This window comes from Muscardinus avellanarius, assembly GCF_963383645.1.
Source record: "Muscardinus avellanarius genome assembly, chromosome: 5".
Taxonomy (NCBI): Eukaryota; Metazoa; Chordata; class Mammalia; order Rodentia; family Gliridae; genus Muscardinus; species Muscardinus avellanarius.
Genome location: NC_137790.1, coordinates 151,462 through 169,283, shown reverse-complemented (window position 1 = coordinate 169,283; position 17,822 = coordinate 151,462). Strand labels below are relative to the sequence as shown.

General features: G+C 43.8%; 1 protein-coding gene across 2 annotated transcripts in view; it reads left to right on the top strand.

The window, feature by feature from the left end:
• Positions 1 to 1,799: 1,799 nt before the first annotated feature.
• PRMT2 (protein arginine methyltransferase 2) overlaps positions 1,800 to 17,822 on the top strand; it is a gene marked incomplete at both ends in the record, with an annotated part of 35,965 nt that continues 19,942 nt past the window's right edge. For both annotated transcript variants that reach the window (XM_080696204.1, XM_080696203.1), the window contains one exon: positions 1,800 to 1,838. In XM_080696204.1, the coding sequence (XP_080552330.1) occupies positions 1,800 to 1,838 (39 nt within the window). The remainder of the gene's footprint in view (positions 1,839 to 17,822) is intronic.

Below are 17,822 nucleotides of genomic sequence, written 5' to 3'. Positions count from 1 at the left end.
CAGCCGGACATGGTGGCCCACGCTTACTGTCTCAGTCCTTAGTAGGATCGCAGGTTCGTGGACAGCCTCAGCTACTTGTAATGCCCTCCGCAACTTAGTCCCTGTTTCAAATAAAAGGATAAAAAATAGGGCTGGGGGTGTAGCTCGGAGGTAAAATGCCGCTGACTTCAATCCCCAGTACTGCAAAAAACAAGAACACCCAAAAGTCCCCTTGTGCGTACTGCGCCTGCGCAAGGCTTGGGCAGGGGTGCGTGGGATGCGAGGCCTTTTCGGCTGCCCGCTTCTGCGTATTGCGCTTGCGCGGGATGCGAACCCCCCCCCTGGGCGGGGCCTTCCCGCGGTCGGACTCTGTGTGTGCACTGCGCCTGCGCGGAACGCCCACCGTGGGCGGGGCCACCCGAGGCCGGCCTGCACCACCGCGCCTGCGCGAGTCGAGGGCGGTGGCTCATGATACCGATAAGGACAGTCCGCCCCTTCAGAACTCAGCGGAGAAACGCGGCCGAGGTAGGTTTCCTGATTGGCAGCTCAGGTGGCCAGAGCGCAGGCAGGCAAGACATGCTAGGCGATCAGCCCTCGCCTTGTGTTTGCGTCGCAGGTGGACCGAAACCTCCGTCCCACCTCGGTTCTACTGGTGCCCTCTGGGTCTGCGACGTCTGACAGCTGCGGACCGCTAGCGGGGTGCTCGCCACGCCCCCAGGCCTGACCCGGCCACGCCCCAGGCTTGCCCGGCCACGCCCCACGCTTGCCCGGCCACGCCCCACGCTTGCCCCGGCCCTGCTCCTCCTCAGTGCTACGCCCCACACTCCTCTTTGAGGTCGCGCCACTCCCTTTGGCTATGCCAATCACCCGCCTTCATGGTTCCTTCCAAACCTTGGCCGCACTGACTCCTGGGCTCCCCGCTCCAGCGTCGCCCCCAGTGCCACGCGCTTCTCCCCGTCCCCGCCCCGCCCTCAGCTGTGGACTCCCACCCCCACGTCCCTCTGGTCCCCTCGGGCGTGCAGCCCCCTGCCCTGGCCCCAGTCTTTCCACTGAAAACGTGTATTACAAATCAAACAAAAGGGTCAGCCCTTGATTCAGAAGTGACGCCCTTTTTTTTCTTTTGTGCAGTACTGGAATTTGAATCCAGGGCCATTCTACGTATGAGCTGCACTCCCAATCCTTTTTAGTTTTTCAATTTTTAAACAGTGCCCCACTAAATTGATGAAGGTCTCGCCAAGATACTGAGACTTACTTCCAACTGTGAACCTCCTATCTCAGCCTCCCAATTCCTGGGGTTGCAGGTGTGGCCAGCTGTGTCCATGAAGCTGCCTTTTCAAGGGAGGCTTGCGGTGTCATTGAAATCTTGTTCACTGAGGCCCATGACCTCGTTGCCCTGAGCACTGGGGAGGAGGAAGAGGGCCAGGAGCCAGCAGCTGCCAGGGCAGGTGAGGGGGCTGGGGGCTGAGTTCCAATGAAGACACAGCTCCCTAGTGCAGAGAAGCAACACAGCAGCCCACACAAACTAGCCTGTTTCCAAAGGTTGATGCCTTCCTGGTGGGTGAGAGCGCGCACTGTTCAGAGTTTATACTTCTTGAGTACTTTTAACTGTCTCCGAAGAATCACAATGATAAATATTACTTCTGTATAATTCTTCACACACACACTTCTCTCTGGTAGAGAGCCTTCATTGGAGACCTCAGAGGTGTAGCAAATTTGTCAAGCAATCTAACAAATGCAGTGTGTTTCTCCTTTTAAAGCAGAAATGAAGAGGAAAATCAAATAATAAAAGCAGCAGTGATGAGGCAGAGCCTAAGAGAGCCATGGCGACACCAGGGGACTGTCCGAGGAGTGACTCTCAGGTAATTTCCTTCCTGGTAGGTTAGACCTGTGTTTACCGGACATTACTGTTATGGAGATCTGAGGTTTGGCTGATAGGTGCAGTGAAGCTTTTCTTGTCCCTGAGAAGGGCCTATAGCAGGGATATGATAGAAGAGTGGGCAGGCAGGGGAAATACAGTGTCTTAGAGGACCACACGTGGCTCTGAGCTGGTGTTGGGAGCATTTCTAGGGTGCTTAGGCTCCCCCACCGTCACAGCCGTCTGGGCTCTGTCCTTGTTGGCAGTGTGCCGTGCTGGCTGGCTCGGTCCCGCCTCTGCCAGGGTTCCTGCTGCACGCCACTGGTTCACATTCACATGTGTGTGTGGGCTGTTGGTTCTCACTTTTGCACAGTAGTTCACACCCTGCTGTGTCTCTTTATGTTTTCTTGGACACTCAGGTGTTTCCAGTGTGTATCACTTCACAGTGCTGTGTTGAGCATCCCCGTCCTGGGTGCTAGGTGGGAGGCAGGACCTGCATACCTGCAGCCCCCGGGGAGGTGATCAGCCTCCCAGGCAGCGCTGCAGCTCACAGCTCTCCAGAGCTGCCCAGGGCGTTCTTGAAGGGCACCAGCCTCTTGCATTTTGGTCAGTCTGATGGAATAGAAATGGTTTAAGTTTTCTGATTGACTACACCCTCTGCCCTATTTTTTTATTCTTTATTTTGAAACCGGGTTTCACTAAGTTGCTGAGGGCCTAAGTAGCTGAGGCTGTCCGTGAACCGTGGCTCTGCAGTCTCAGCCTCCCAAATGCTGGGATGACAAGTGTACGCCAACACGCCCGGCATCAGTAGTCCTTTTAATATCATCCTTCATTACAGAAGAGAAGCCAGAGATGGGTAATTTGTAGCTCACCTTAATCAGTCTTTTTAGTTTGTTTTTTTTTAAATCAAATTATCTTTCCAAAGAATCAATCTTGTCTCTGAATATCCTTGTTCTGTTTTCTGTTTGGTTAACTTCTACTTTTTTCCTTCCTTCCCTCCTTCCTTCCTTTTCGTTTTTCTTAAATTTTCTCCTCTCTCTCTCTCTCTCTCTCTCTCTCTCTCTCTCTCTCTCTCTCTCTCTGGTACTGGGGATGGAACTCAGGGCCTCTACCTCTGGGCTCTACCTCTAGACCTACTTTTTTATATTTTATTTATTTATTTATTTTTTTTAATTTATTTTTTATTGGTGCAATGTATTCATACATCATAGTGGTATAAAGAAAATACTTTTGTAGACATACATGCACATCTCGCCCAGTTAGCCCCTACCACGATCCCCACCCCATTCCCTCCCCATCCCTCCTTCCCACGCTTGGCTTACTGGTTGACATCTAGTATTATAGCAATTTATACAATATTAACATTGATAATCTCACATAACAGTTTCATTTGTCTGGTACCAAACTTTTGATGACTTAAAGATAACATTTCAATATTTCTTTTTGCTTTCTTTCTTACCAGAGAATATTTTTTTCTCTTTTTTTTTTTTTAGGTGAAACTATCATACATTTATTTATTTATTTTTCAGAAAAAATCTATCCTGATATGGAATATGGACTCTAGATACCCAAAACAGTCTCAAAGAAGAACAAAGCTAGAAGATGTATATTTTCTGATTTCAAACCATATAAAGCTACAATAATTGAAACAGTGTAGTACTGTTCTAAAGGCAGATATATAAACCATTGGGGCTAAATAAAAGCCTAGAGATAAATTCTTCCATACATTGTCAAGTTATTTTTGACAAGGTTTCCATGAACTTTTGGTGGAGGAAATACTAGTCTTTTAACTAAATATTGTTGAAAAATAATAATAAATGAAAAAGAATAAAATTGGACCCTTACCTAACACATATACAAATATTAACTCAAAATAGATAAAAGACCTAAATATAAATCTTAATACTATAAGCTTTTAGAAGAAAATCTGGGTCATAAAACCTCACAACATTGAAATTGGAAGTGATTTCTTGGATATGATTTCAATGGCACAGGCAACAAAAGAGTAAATAAACTCCCTAAAAAATAAAAAAAAAATATTGTATATCCAAAGGCAATGTAAACAGAGTTAAAAGTTACTGATCCTCTTCCAAGAGTTCCTCCTATGACCCATTTCTCCCTAACTCTCACATATTAGGGAAAGCATCTGATTTCTTATTTTTTGTGCCTGACTAATCTCACTTAGCATAATGTCCTCCAGTTCCATCCATTTCCCTGAAAATGATGTAATTGAGTTTTTTTTTTGATGGCTGAGTAAAATTCCATTGTGTACATATCCCACAGCTTTGTAATCCATTTATCTCTTGATGGACATCTTGGCTGGTTCCATAGTTTGGCTATGGTGAATTGTGCAGCTATGAACATAGATACATATGCATTAGTTTGGTAGTTTGGTTTCTTTTCTTTTGGGTAGATACCCAACAGTGGTATTGCTGGATCAAATGGAAGATTTGTTCCCATTCTTCTGAGGATTCTCCATACTGTTTTCCAAAGTGGTTGCACTAATTTGCAATCCCACCAACAATGTCTTAGAGTTCCCACTTCTCCACAACCTCGCCAGCATCTGTTGTTGTTTGTGTTTTGAATGATTGCCATTCTAGTCGGAGTTAGGTGAAATCTCAGGGTAGTTTTGATTTGCATCTCTCTGATTGCCAGTGATGTTGAGCATTTTTTCATGCATTTATTGGCCATTTGAATTTCTTCTTTTGTGAAGTGTCTATTTAGTTCATTTGCCCATTTTGTTATTGGATGCTTTGTTTTCTTAGTGTTGAGTTTCTTGAGTTCTCTGTATATTCTAGATATTAGTCCTCTATCAGTGGTGTAGGTGGCAAAAATCTTCTCCCATTCTGTTGGCTCTCGATTGAGATTCTTGATAGTTTCCTTTGCTGAACAGAAGCTCTTCAGTTTCATGCAATCCCATGTATTGATTCTCCTTTGAATTTGTTGTGCCTTTGGGGTCTTGTTGAGGAAATGTTTGTCTGTGCCTATGTGTTGTAGTGTTGGACCTATGCCCTCTTCAAGGAGCTTCAAGGTCTCTGGTTTAATTTCCAAGTCTTTGATCCATCGTGAGTTGACTTTTGTACAGGGTGAAAAAGTGGGATTAACATCCAATTTTCTGCATATGGTTAACCAGTTTTGCCAACACCATTTGTTGAAGAGGCTATCTTTTTTCCAGTGTATGTTTTTGGCCCCTTTGTCAAAAATCAATTGGCTGAAAGTGTGTGGACTTGTTTCTGGGTCTTCTATTCTGCTCCATTGGTCTATATATCTGTTCTTTTGCCAGTACCATGCTGTTTTTATTACAATGGCTTTGTAGTATAGTTTAAAGTCAGGTATTGTGATTCCTCCTGCGTGGTTTTTGTTGCTGAGAACTACCTTGGCTATTCTGGGCTTTTTGTTATTCCAGATAAATTTAAGGACTGATTTTTCTATGTCTGTGAGGAATGATCTTGGTAGTTTAATGGGCATTGCATTAAATCTGTAGATCACTTTTGGGAGGATGGCCATTTTAATGATATTAATTCTGCCAATCCATGAACATGGAAGGTCTTTCCATCTTCTAAGATCTTCTTCGATTTCTTTTTTCAGTGTTTTATAATTTTCTTTGTAGAGATCTTTTACTTTCTTGGTCAAGTTTATTCCTAGGTATTTTATTTTTTTGTGGGAGATCCTGAGTGGAAGTGTTTTCTGAATTTCTTTTTCAGTGGATTTATGGTTGGTGTACAGGAAAGCTTCTGATTTTTTAAGATTGATTTTGTATCCAGATACCTTGCTGAATTTGTTGATCAGTTCTATAAGCCTTTTGGTTGAGTTTGTTGGGTTTTCTAAATATAGTATGTCATCTGCAAATAGTGAAAGCTTAAGTTCTTCTTTTCCTATTTGTACTCCTTTGATTTCCTTTTCTTGCCTTATTGCTCTGGCTAGAGTCTCTAGTACTATATTGAAGAGAAGTGGTGATAGTGGACATCCTTGTCTCGTTCCAGTTTTTAGGGGAAATTCTTGAAGTTTTTCCCCATTTAATATGATGTTGGCAGTGGGCTTATTGTAGATTGCCTTAATAATGTTGAGATATGTTCCTTCTATTCCAATTCTCTGCAGTGTTTTTGTCATAAATGGATGTTGAATTTTATCAAATGCTTTTTCAGCATCTATTGAGATGATCATGTGGTTTTTGTCTTTGATTCTGTTTATATGATGAATTACATGGATTGTTTTTCGTATATTGAACCAGCCTTGCATCCCTGGGATGAACCCTACCTGGTCATGGTGAATGATTTTCTTGATGTGGTTTTGAATGCGTGTTGCTAGTATTTTGTTTAATAGTTTTGCATCCAAGTTCATCAGAGATATGGGCCTGTAGTTTTCCTTCCTTGAACTGTCTTTATTCGGTTTGGGTATTAATGTGATGTTGGCTTCATAGAATGTATTTGGGAGAGTCCCGGTTTTTTCTATTTCCCGAAATAGTTTGAGTAGTATTGGGATTAGTTCTCCTATAAAGGTTTTATAGAATTCACTTGGGAAACCATCTGGTCCTGGGCTTTTCTTTGATGGTAAGGTCTTTATTGCTATTTCAATCTCTTTGATTGTTATTGGTTGGTTTAAGTGTTCTATATCTTCTTGACTCAGTTTAGGGAGGTTGTATTTATCTAGGAAGTTGTCGATTTCCTCCAGATTTTCCATTTTGTTGGAGTATAGTTTTTCAAAGTAGTTTCTGATAATCCTCTGGATTTCTACGCTGTCAGTAGTAATGTCTCCTTTTTCATCCCTTATCTTCATAATTTGGGTTGATTCTCTCTTTTTTTTAGTTAGGTTGGCTAGTGGTTTATCAATCTTGTTAATTTTTTCAAGAAACCAGCTTTTGGTTTTGTTGATTTTCTGTATTGTTTTTTTATTCTCTATTTCGTTAATTTCTGCTCTAATTTTAATAATTTCCCGTCTTCTGCTGGCTTTGGGGTTCTATTGTTCCTGCTTTTCAAGGGCTTTGAGGTGTGTCATAAGGCTATTTATTTGAAGATTTTCTGTTTTTCTTATGTGAGCACTCAGTGCTATAAATTTTCCTCTTAATACTGCCTTCAAAGTGTCCCAGAGGTTTTGATATGTTGTTTCTTTATTTTCATTTGTTTCTAGAAATGTCTTGATTTCACCTCTTACATCTTCTATGACCCATTCTTCATTCAGAAGTGTGGTGTTCAGTCTCCACATGTTTATGTTGTTTCTCTGGGTCTTCTTATAGTTGATTTCTAGTTTCATTCCATTATGGTCTGAAATGACACAGGGAAGTATGTAACATTTTTTAAATTTGCTAGTGCTCATTTTGTGTCCCAGGATGTGATCTATTTTGGAGAAGGTTCCATGACCAGCTGAGAAAAATGTAAACTCTGCTGTAGTTGGGTGAAATATTCTATATGTGTCGAAAAGGTCCATTTGGTTAATGGTGTTCTTTAGTTCTGAGACATCTTTACTGACCCTTTGTCTGGAAGATCGGTCTAGTATTGTGAGAGGTGTGTTGAAGTCTCCCAGTATTATTGTGTTGGGATTTATGTGTGGCTTCATGTCACAAAGAGTTTGATTTATGAAAGTAGCTGCCCCTATGTTTGGGGCATAGATGTTGATTATTGTTATTTCCTCTTGCTGGACTATTCCTTTTACCAGTAAAATGTGACCTTCTTTGTCTCTTCTAATAAGTTTGGGTTTGAAGTCTAACTTGTCTGATATCATAGTTGCTACTCCTGCTTGTCTTCGAGTACCATTAGCATGGATTACCTTGCTCCAGCCCTTTACCTTGAGTTTGTTCCTATCTTTACTTGTGAGGTGTGTTTCTTGTAAGCAGCAGATGGATGGATTCTGGCTTTTAATCCATTTTGCCACTTTATGTCTTTTTATTGGGGAGTTGAGGCCGTTTACATTCAGTGTGATTATAGAGAGATAATTTTTAATTCCCAACATGTTAAGATCTTATTTCTGTTTGAGATACTGTTTATTCTTCTTTGCTTAGTTGTCTGCTGGATGGGAATTCTTGTTTCTTTGGTTCTGGCGTGAATTACCCATTTCCTCTTTGCAGTTAATCTCCTTGAGTATTTTCTCTAGCGCTGGTTTTGAAGACATAAATTCCTTCAGTTGCTGTTTGTCATGGAAGCTTCTTATTTCCCCATCTAATTTGATGGATAGTTTTGCTGGGTAGGAAATTTTTGGCTGGAAGTTGTTTTGTTTCACAGTTTGGAATATGTTACTCCAAGCCCTTCTGGCTTTCATAACTTGGTTTGGGAAGTCTGGAGTGATTCTAATTGGTTTGCCTCTGTATGTCACATGGCCTTTTGTTTTTGTTGCCTTTAAGATTCTCTCCTTGGCTTCCACATTAGTCATTTTGACAATTATGTGGCGTGGGGATCCTCTTCTCTGATCCTGTCTAAAGGGAGTTCTATAAGTTTCCTGGACCTGTGTATCGACCTCTTGCTCTATGTTTGGAAAATTTTCTGCTATTACTTCCTTGAAGAGATTGTTGATCCCTTTGGTTTCACCTTCTTTTCCCTCCTCTATTCCAATTATTCTTAGGTTAGCTCTCTTGAAATGGGCCCATATTTCTTCAGTATCAGATTCCTGCTGTCGGGTTTTTTTTTCTAAATTAGAAACTATGCGTTCATTTTTAGAATGATCATCTTCAAGAAGCGAGATTCTATTCTCCATGTGGTCTAATCTGTTGTTTATACTTTGAATTGAGGCCTTTACTTCATTAATTGCATCCTTTATCTCTTTTTGACTCTCTCTAAATTCTTTTCGAAAGTCCTCTATTATTTCTAAAGTTATTTTCCTAATTTGATCTTCTAGAGATCTTTGGGTTTCTGTGTTATCAGATTCTGATGTTGTGGTGTTGTTGGCATTCACTGCTCCATTGTTATTTCTCTTTCCCATGATTTTGGAAGTTTGTGCCTTCTCTGGGTTCTTCCCTGAGTCACTACGAGTTCACTTAAGATGCTCTGGATCTCTAGTCTATGGTATCTCAGTCACCACTACTCCTTTACTGTGTTGTATCACAAAGTCTCAGACCCAGGGAGTCAATCAAGGCTGCTTAGACCGTGGGGGGTGCCAAGTTGGGCGTTCTCCAGTGGGGAGTTGTGACTATGGTATGATATCTCTGCCACTGCCACTCCCCCACTGGGCTGCACTGCTAAAATCTCCGACCCAGGGAGACTATCTGCGCAAGTCCCTGGGAGTGCAGTACTGGGATTTCTCCCCTAGGGGCCGCAATTTGACTCACGGTTGTTGAGTGCGCTGATGGAGCTGTAGTGAACTCGGTGGATTCGCTGCTGCCGCCACTGGCAATATGGCACCACTGCCACGCCCTCGGCCGTGATGCGGCGTATTTCTTCTCTGGTTTTGAACTCTGCTCTGAGTCCTTGCCAGTTGTGCTGCGCCCAGCCCTTGGGAGCTTTAGATGTTCCCTGCACCAACAAAACTGCTGACTGCCGCCCGGCTGTTCAGCACCTGCTCACCTCGGCTCGCTGTCCACCCCTCCTCTCAGGCGCCTGGTGGCTGGTTGAGTGGGTTGGTCTAGGGCCATCCGGTGAACTCGCCGCTGCCGCCAGCAGTAAGACGCTGCTTCTGCATCCTAGGCCGCGAGGCCAGAGTACCTCCTCTCTGGATTTGAGCTCTGTTTTGAGTCTCCCTCCTCTCTGGAGCCTGGTGCTGCTAGGGGAGATACAGGCCGCGCCGCTCCGGCCGCTCTGCGCCGCGGCTCTGGCTGCTCCGCACCATGGTTCTGGCCGCTCCGGCTGCTCCGGCCGCTCTGCACCGCGGCTCTGGCTGCTCTGCACCGTGGGTCTGGCCACTCCGGCCGCTCCGGCCGTTCCGCGACGCGGCTCTGGCTGCTCCGGCTGTTCTGGCCGCTCCGCTCCGGCTGCTCTGGCCGCTCCGCTCAACTGTTCTGGCCACTCTGCTCCGGCTGCTCTGGCCACTCTGCTCCGGCTGCTCCGGCCGCTCCACTCCGCGGCTCCGGCCACTCCACGCCGCCGCTCCAGCCAATCCGCGCTGCAGCTCTGACTGCTCCGGCTGTTCTGGCCGCTCCGCTCGGCTGCTCTGGCCGCTCTGCTCAGCTGCTCGGAACCGCGACTCCAGCTGCTCTGTACCGCGGGTCTGGCCACTCTGGCCGCTCCGGCCGTTCCGCGCCGCGGCTCTGGCTGCTCCGGCTGCTCCGGCCGCTCCGCACCGCGCGGGCGCGGCACTTCGGGCTGGTTTTTTTCCAGTGTCTTGTTTTTCCAGCCCTCTTTCTCTGTCCCTTGTATTTACCGTTTTTATTTCTTTGCTGTGGTGTTTTCTGGCTCTGAAAGGCGCTGGTTTTGAGGTAGTAGAGTTGGATTGTTAGCGGGACTTGTAAGTGCCGCTTTCCTCCGTCGCCATCTTCCCGGAAGTCTATATTTTATTTAAAAACAGGGTCTCACTAAGTTACTGAGAGCCTCATTAAGCTGCTGAGGCTGGCTTCGAACCTGTGATCCTCCTGTCTCAACCTCCCAAGCATGGAAATCTCAAGTGTGCACCACAAGCTCAACTACTCTCCTTTTATTTGTTTGTTTTGCAGGTCTGGAGATGGAACCCAGGGGCATTCGACCTCTGAGCTGCACCCCCTGCCATATTTTTTATTCTTTATTTTGAAACAGGGTCTCAATAAATTGCGAAGGGCTTCACTAAATAGCTGAGGCTGTCTGCAAACCATGATCCTCTGGTCAGCCTCCCGAATGCTGGGATTACAAGCGTGTGCCACCACGCCCGGTGACTATTCTCCTTTTAAAGCATCTTGAGATGGAAGCCTAAAACACTGATTTAAAACCTGTCTTCCGCCGGGCGTGGTGGCGCACGCTTGTAATCCCCGCGCTTGGGAGGCAGAGACAGGAGGATCGCGCAGGTTCGAAGCCAGCTGCGCTCGCTGACTTAGGAGACCCTGTTTCCAAAATGAAAATGTAAAAAAAAAAATAGGTCTGGGAGTGTAGCCCAGAGGTAGAAGGGCTTCCAGGAACCCCAGTACCACAAAAATAAATAAATAAATAAATAAATAAATAAATAAATAAAACCTGTCTTCCCTAATTTATGCCTTCAAAGCTCTGACTTTTCCTGTAGTCACTGCTCTATCTGTATTGCACACATTAAATGCATTGCATTTCATTATTGTTCAGTTAAAGTATATTTTATTTCCATCCTAATGGAAATCAGAATTTTTCGGGGCTATTTGAAGTGTTTTGCTTGATTCCAAACTTTGGGAATTTTTACTTATAATTTTGTTACTTATATAGGCTTAATTACATTTGGTTAGGGAATGTAGCATATTCTGTAATTTTAGTCCTTTGAATTTATTCTGAACTGCTTGATGGCCTCGTCAGATGGTCTATTTGGTGAATATTTTGTGTCCCCTTGGGAAGACTCTGTGTTTTGTATTTGTTGGGTGTGGTGTTTTATAAATGTTAATGTTGAATGGGTTATTAGTATCAAATCTCTGTGTCTTAGCTGGGTATGGTAGCATGCACCTATAGCCACAGCTTCTTGGGCTGAGGGAAAGGTGGGAGGCTTGCTTGAGCCCATGAGTTCTAGACCAGCCTGGGCATAGTGAGAACCTGCCTTAAAAAAAAAAAAAAAAACCTGAGAGAGGTGTGTTTAAGAAGCCCTCCATAGTTGGGTGTGGTGGCGAACGCTTCTAATCCCAGCATTCGGGAGGCTGAGACAGGAGGATTGCATTTCAAGGTAGCCTCGGCCTCTTAGAGAGGCCCTCTGCAACTCAGTGAAACTGTTTCAAAGTAAAGAATAGAAAATAGGGCTGGGTGTGTAGCTCAGAGGTAGAATGCCCCTGGGATCCATCCCCACTACTGGAGGAAAAAAAAAAAAAAAAAGAAGCCCCCACTGTGGTTGTGGATTTGCCTGTTTTTCCTTTTGGTTTTTGTCACTTTTTGTTTTATATATTTTGAATCCTTGTTCTTGGGTGTACATATTCAAGATTGATTTTACTTTCTAGATTAATGGATATTTTTGTTTTTATGAAGTATCTTTTTACCTGTTAATAAACACTTCTTGCCTGGCACATACTTTTTCATGTTGATTTAGTTGGAACAGCGTCCTTAGTGCTTGCATGGTGTGTGTGAGAGAGAGATTGAGAGATAGATGGGGGTTCCCTTACCGTGGGTCCTTATGTTTAAGGCATTGTCTTGTGAGGAGCCGGGCAGTGCTTGGGGCCTCTTCTGGCTGGACCGTTCTGCTCTTACCTGGATGGCGCCGTCCACGCCACGCAACGTTTGGGCAGTAGGTTCGTGAGCACCTTGCTCTTTCTGCTTCTGTTCTCCACGTGTCTCTCCTCTCTCTTTGGGCTGTTAGAGAACTTCCTCTGATTCGTGTTTTTCCTTCACTCGCTTGTCCCCTGACCTTCTTATTTGCAGTTTGCATCCTTTGCCTATTCCAGTCTTTTTTCCCAGTTTACAATGTAAAAGTTTTACAGGGTCCATTTTCTAACTCATATTTTTGTCCTGCTGTTGTAACGTGCTTAAATTCTACTTGTTATAAGCTGAGGGCGATTGTTACTGTTGCTCTATAGTATCAGCAGCCTTTTCTGGTGAGGCACAGGAGCTCTCTTAACCCATACCGTTTCCTCCCGGTGGCCTCTCTCCTCCTGTGCATTCCTGGTTTCCTGTGGCTCATCCCCTTCAACCTTATTTTTGTAGTTAGTCGTGTGGGTTTGTGGATTTGTCGTGTCAAGTTATGAAAACTGGTTTGGATAAGAACACGTTTTGCCTTCATGTACAAAGAATACTTTAGTTTGATTATGGGGTTTTAGAACTGTGCTATTTTTCTTTTTTAGTGGTACTGGGGATTGAATCCAGGGGCATGCTACTAGTCTACCTCTGAGCTACAGCCCCTATTTTTTTTTTTTTTAATTTGTGGTACTGGGGATGGAGCCCAGGGACATTCTACCTCTGAACTACACTCCCTGCCCTATTTTTTATTCTTTATTTTGAAACAGGGACTCACTGAGTTGCAGAGGGCCTCAGTAAGTAGCTGAGGCTGTCCGCCAGCTGTGATCCTCCGGTCTCAGCCTCCCAAGTGCTGGGATTACGAGCGTGCACCATCACGCCTGGCTCAGTATCTTACTGTTGTTCTGCAAGTATAGTGGGATATTTTCCTACTGGCTACATGTAAGACTTTCTGATTTTTTGAATTGTAGCAGTTTTCTGTGTATTTATCTGCATGGAGTTGGTAGAGCTCTTGAGTCTGTGAAGTGATGTGTTAATTTCAGAAGCTCTCTGACGTCACTACTTCAGTTACTCACCAGCCTCATCTCTTAGTTGGGGATGCTGCTTGAACATCAGCGGGGTTTTCTGCTCCTGGCTCCCGTGCATCGTGCTCTCTTCTCTTTCTTTTCATTCTCGTTTCTTTCTGTGCTTCAGTGTGGGTCATTTCTAGTGACCTGACATGAGTTTAATGATTAGAAAAAATAACTACAAGCTGGGCATAGTGGCGCACGCTTGTAATCCCGGCGCTTGGGAGGCTGAGACAGGATCGTGCAGGTTTGAAGCCAGCCTCAACTGGCTTAAGAGACTCTGTTTCCAAATTAAATATAAAATAGGTCTGGGAGTGTAGCTCAGAGGCAGAAGGTTCTTGGGTTCCATCCCCAGTACCACCAAAAAAAAAAAAAAAAGAAAGAAAAAATAACTACAAAAACAAGATATGTTTAAAAAACATTGAGTCTGATTGCAAAGAAGACCTGTATTATGCAAAGAGTTCTTCCAAACTGATGATCAGAAGGCATTAACCAAATAAAATAATGGGCACATGAATAAATAAAGAGGTCTTTTACAGAGGAACAGATTTAAGACCAGTAAACATGAAAATGTAACAGCCAAAGACTTGAAACTAAATACCTGACGTATCACTTTACACCTGTCACTGGCAAAGAGGAAGGACAGGGTTGATGCTCATTACCTCAAGGGGACCAGGAGAGATGCTGCGTTACTGGTGAAGGAGGCTTGGTGCAGAGTGGGTTTGTTGCAGAGTATTTTACATTGGTGGAAATGATATCCAGGGAGAACTCATTAAGGATGGTTGAAGAATCAAGCAGACTTTCATGCAATAGGGATATTGCACAGCTCTTAAAAGATGTTGGAGTTCTCCAGTAGGTATTGTGTACCAGTTGTGAAAGGGAAATTGGAAGAGGTCTGAGATCTTTATAGCAAAGCCATGTTAGAAGGAAGTGATGCACCATGAGCGTGTGTGTGTGTGTGTGTGTGTGTGTGCGCGCGTGCGCGCACGCACAAGGGTATGCATGGCACTGTGTCCCACGGGGTGGAGCTGGTTATCTCTGGGTTAGTATTGCCGAAAGCCAGCTAGTCCAGTGGGGCGCGAGTTTGCTCGCGGTCGATGGTCTCAGTAAAGGTGGGGAAGGATAGAGTGATTTTCTACAGATTCTCATCTGTAGCGGTTCTTTCCTAGGAAAATAATCCTATGATCGGCGCTTTAAAAAGAACCTGACATGGATCGATGCTTCTTGTGCAGTCGAACACTTTCTTTTGGACACAAGATTTTTTATATATTCCCCTCTCCCAGTGAGTTTCTAGTAAAAAGAAGTGCAAAACACCCAAGGTACAAAAGAGAGATACACATGCAAATTACCAACCCTGAACAAGTCAAAAGTAAGGCCTGGGCTATCCCAGGTCTTTGTGATTGAGATCAGTCCCATTATCTCAGGTGGGCCTTGTGCTGGGAGCCCAGCCCCCTTTGGCCTTGCAGCTGCAGAGGCTTCTATTTGGCTAAAAGTCACACCCAAAATCCCTTGAAGAATCCAGTTTGTTTTTTAAGAGTTTTCTTTAACCCTTTCGGAGTTCATTCCTAGGGCTTAGTCCAATGTCCTCCTTTATAATGGGGGACGAAGTCTGAGATTCCAGCTTTCATATAGTTATCGTAAGGAAAATTCGTGTTCCTTTATGATGATCTAGGGAATTTCGATGAATGTCTGCTGGATTTTGTCTGAAATACTATCCGCTGTCTGAAAACTTAAACAAACTCATGACACAGTTTAGCAGGTAAACACCAAGAAATAACATGAGGTCTTTAGATTTAGTTGTCAGATATATTTCTCTAGCAGCTGAGCATTTTCCTTCTTTTAATAATCCATATTCCTATCACTAACCTTCTGCAACTTTCTTTTCTTTTCTGATTACCCTAATTCTCTCTTTCCCATTCGGGCCAATCTCAGGATAAGCTCTTCTTCATACAAAATACTTTCTTATTCTCACCATATTTTCTTTCTTTCTTTCATCTTTACACATCTATTTTATTTGTCCTTTGTTTTGACATAGCTATTTTTAACCAGGTGGTGTCGCTGTAACTCCAGGCATCACTATTACTACGGGTAAAAGCCAAGGTCAAAGGTGGACTGGAATGTTGCTACTGCCTCTAATTACCATTTGAGCAAGGCTGAAAGTTTACTGGAAGGACATGGATTCAATTTTCACTCGCAGTCCTGATCTTTTTTCCACCGGAGCAATTTCATGTGGAAAGTTAAAAGAATCATTACTAAAAGAATAATAGTTATGAAAGAATATCTAAGAGTGGAGGAGTTTTTTGGCCAGAGACGATGCCCTCTCTCGGGGCTAATCGCCGATGACTACATGGATTCTCACACATGTAGATGCCGAGATGGAGTGGGCAGCAAAGTCTTGGCAAGTATGGTCACCTTGTGTTCTCATGCGGTGATGAGGTGTTGTAAGAGGGATGGATGGACTGAAGCTCAGTCAGCTTAAGCTCTGAATCATTCAAGTCCTGTTACTGTAGCAGGGGAAGTACAAAGGATACAAGCCGAGGATCAGCAACATGAAAATGTGGCCAATCTGTGCTTTAAAAGACAGTAAGTAGAGAGAGTCAGATGGAACTAACAAAGGCAGTGTTGGCCCAAGGTCTCTGGTCTAATTTCCAAGTCTTTGATCCATCTTGAATTGACTCTTGTGCAGGGTGAGAAAGTGGGATTAATTTCCAATTTTCTGCATATGGTTAACCAGTTTTGCCAACACCATTTGTTGAACAGGTTATCTTTTTTCAGTGTATGTTTTTGGCCCCTTTGTCAAAAATCAATTGGCTGTAAGTGTGTGGACCTGTTTCTGGTCCTCTATTCTGCCTCATTGGTCTGTGTACCTGTTTTTGTGCCAGTACCATGCTGTTCTTATTACAGTGGCTTTGTAGTGAAAGGTCCAAGAATTGCCCACCAACCCAAATATCGAAGGACTCACAAGAGATGTAAAAATGCAAGCGAGGTTTATTGTCCCGGCTAGCCAGGGGTCGAGACCAAGACACTATGGCCGAGGTTCGACCCCTCCCCACTCCACGCTCTGAATTTTATAACCCTAGGAGGGAGTGGTCACACATGAGGGAGTGGTTACACACGTCAGAGCCCGCCAACCTTAGAATACAACCAATCAGATACAAGGACAAACAAGTACAACCAATAATTTTAAAACATGCATCCACACACGTCAGAGCCTGCTCTGCCTTTCCCACCCACCTTGGCTGGGCCAGGCTTATCTCTGCACTGAAGAACAGATTATCTCTGCACTGGAGAGCAGATTAGCCTGGCCTTGTTTGCTGATCTAGCTCAGAGATATGGGGATGGGGTCCCATTTACAAAGACCTTGGCCGGCAAGCTGGAGATTAGAGGCTTTGACCTTGTGGGTCCCCTACCCTTGTCCTTGGATGGATCTTGATTTTATTTCCAATCCTACCCTACTTCTATCTTAACTATATTTTAATACCTTATTTCTAATCCTAATATGGGAGAAGACTTCTCTAGTTAACTTCTCATATAGGGGGGAAAGCACTTCTTCCAGCCTGCTTTCCAGCATCCCTACAGTAGTATAGTTTAAAGTCAGGTATTATGAGTCCCCCTGCATGGTTTTTGTTGCTTAGAACTACTTTGGCTATTCTGGTTTTTTTGTTATTCCAAATAAATTTAAGGACTGATTTTTCTATGTCTGTGAGGAATGATCTTGGTAGTTTAATGGGCATTGTGTTAAATCTGTAGATCACTTTTGGGAGGATGGCCATTTTAATGATATTTATTCTGCCAATCCATGAACATGGAAGATCCTTCCATCTTCTAAGATCTTCTTTGATTTCTTTTTTCAGTGTTTTATAATTTTCTTTGTAGATGTCTTTCACCTCCTTGGTTAAGTTTATTCCTAAGTATTTTATTTTTTGTGGGAAATCCTGAGTGGAAGTGTTTTCTGAATTTCTTTTTCAGTGGATTTATGGCTAGTATACAGAAAAGCTTTTTTTTTAAGATTGATTTTTGTATCCAGACACTTTGCTGAATTTGTTGATCAGTTCTATAAGTGGTCTAATTGTTTATAGTTTGAATTGATGCCTTTACTTTAATGGTTGCATTTTTTTTGTGGTACTGGGGTTCCTGGAAGCCCTTCTACCTCTGGGCTACACTCCCAGACCTATTTTTACATTTTTATTTGGAAACAGGGTCTCCTAAGCCAGTGTGCATGGCTGGCTTCGAACCTGCCGATCCTCCTGTCTCTGCCTCCCAAGCGCAGGGATTACAAGCGTGCACCACCACGCCCGGCATGATTGCATTCTTTATTTCTTTCAGACTCTTTCTAAATTCTTTTCTGAAGTCCTGTATTATTTCTATAGCGACATTCCTGATTTGATCTTCTAGAGATCTCTGCATTTCTGTGTTGTCAGGTTCTGTTATTGTGGGTTGTGAGAGCTCATTGTTCCATTGTTGTTCCTCTTTCCCAGGATTTCAGAAGTTTGTACCTGTTGCTTTTGATAGATTGTGCTCAGTCTCTAGGTGTCAGCTGGTATATCCAAGGGCAAGTTGTATTGTATTCAACAGTGAAGGCTGAGCAGGGAGGGAAGTGAAGGAGTAAATGGAAGGATAGGGTAAGGTCTCAGGTAGGGTTGGATTGGATGAGAGGATGAGTTAGGTAAGGTAGTATGTACTAGAGATCAGAGGTAG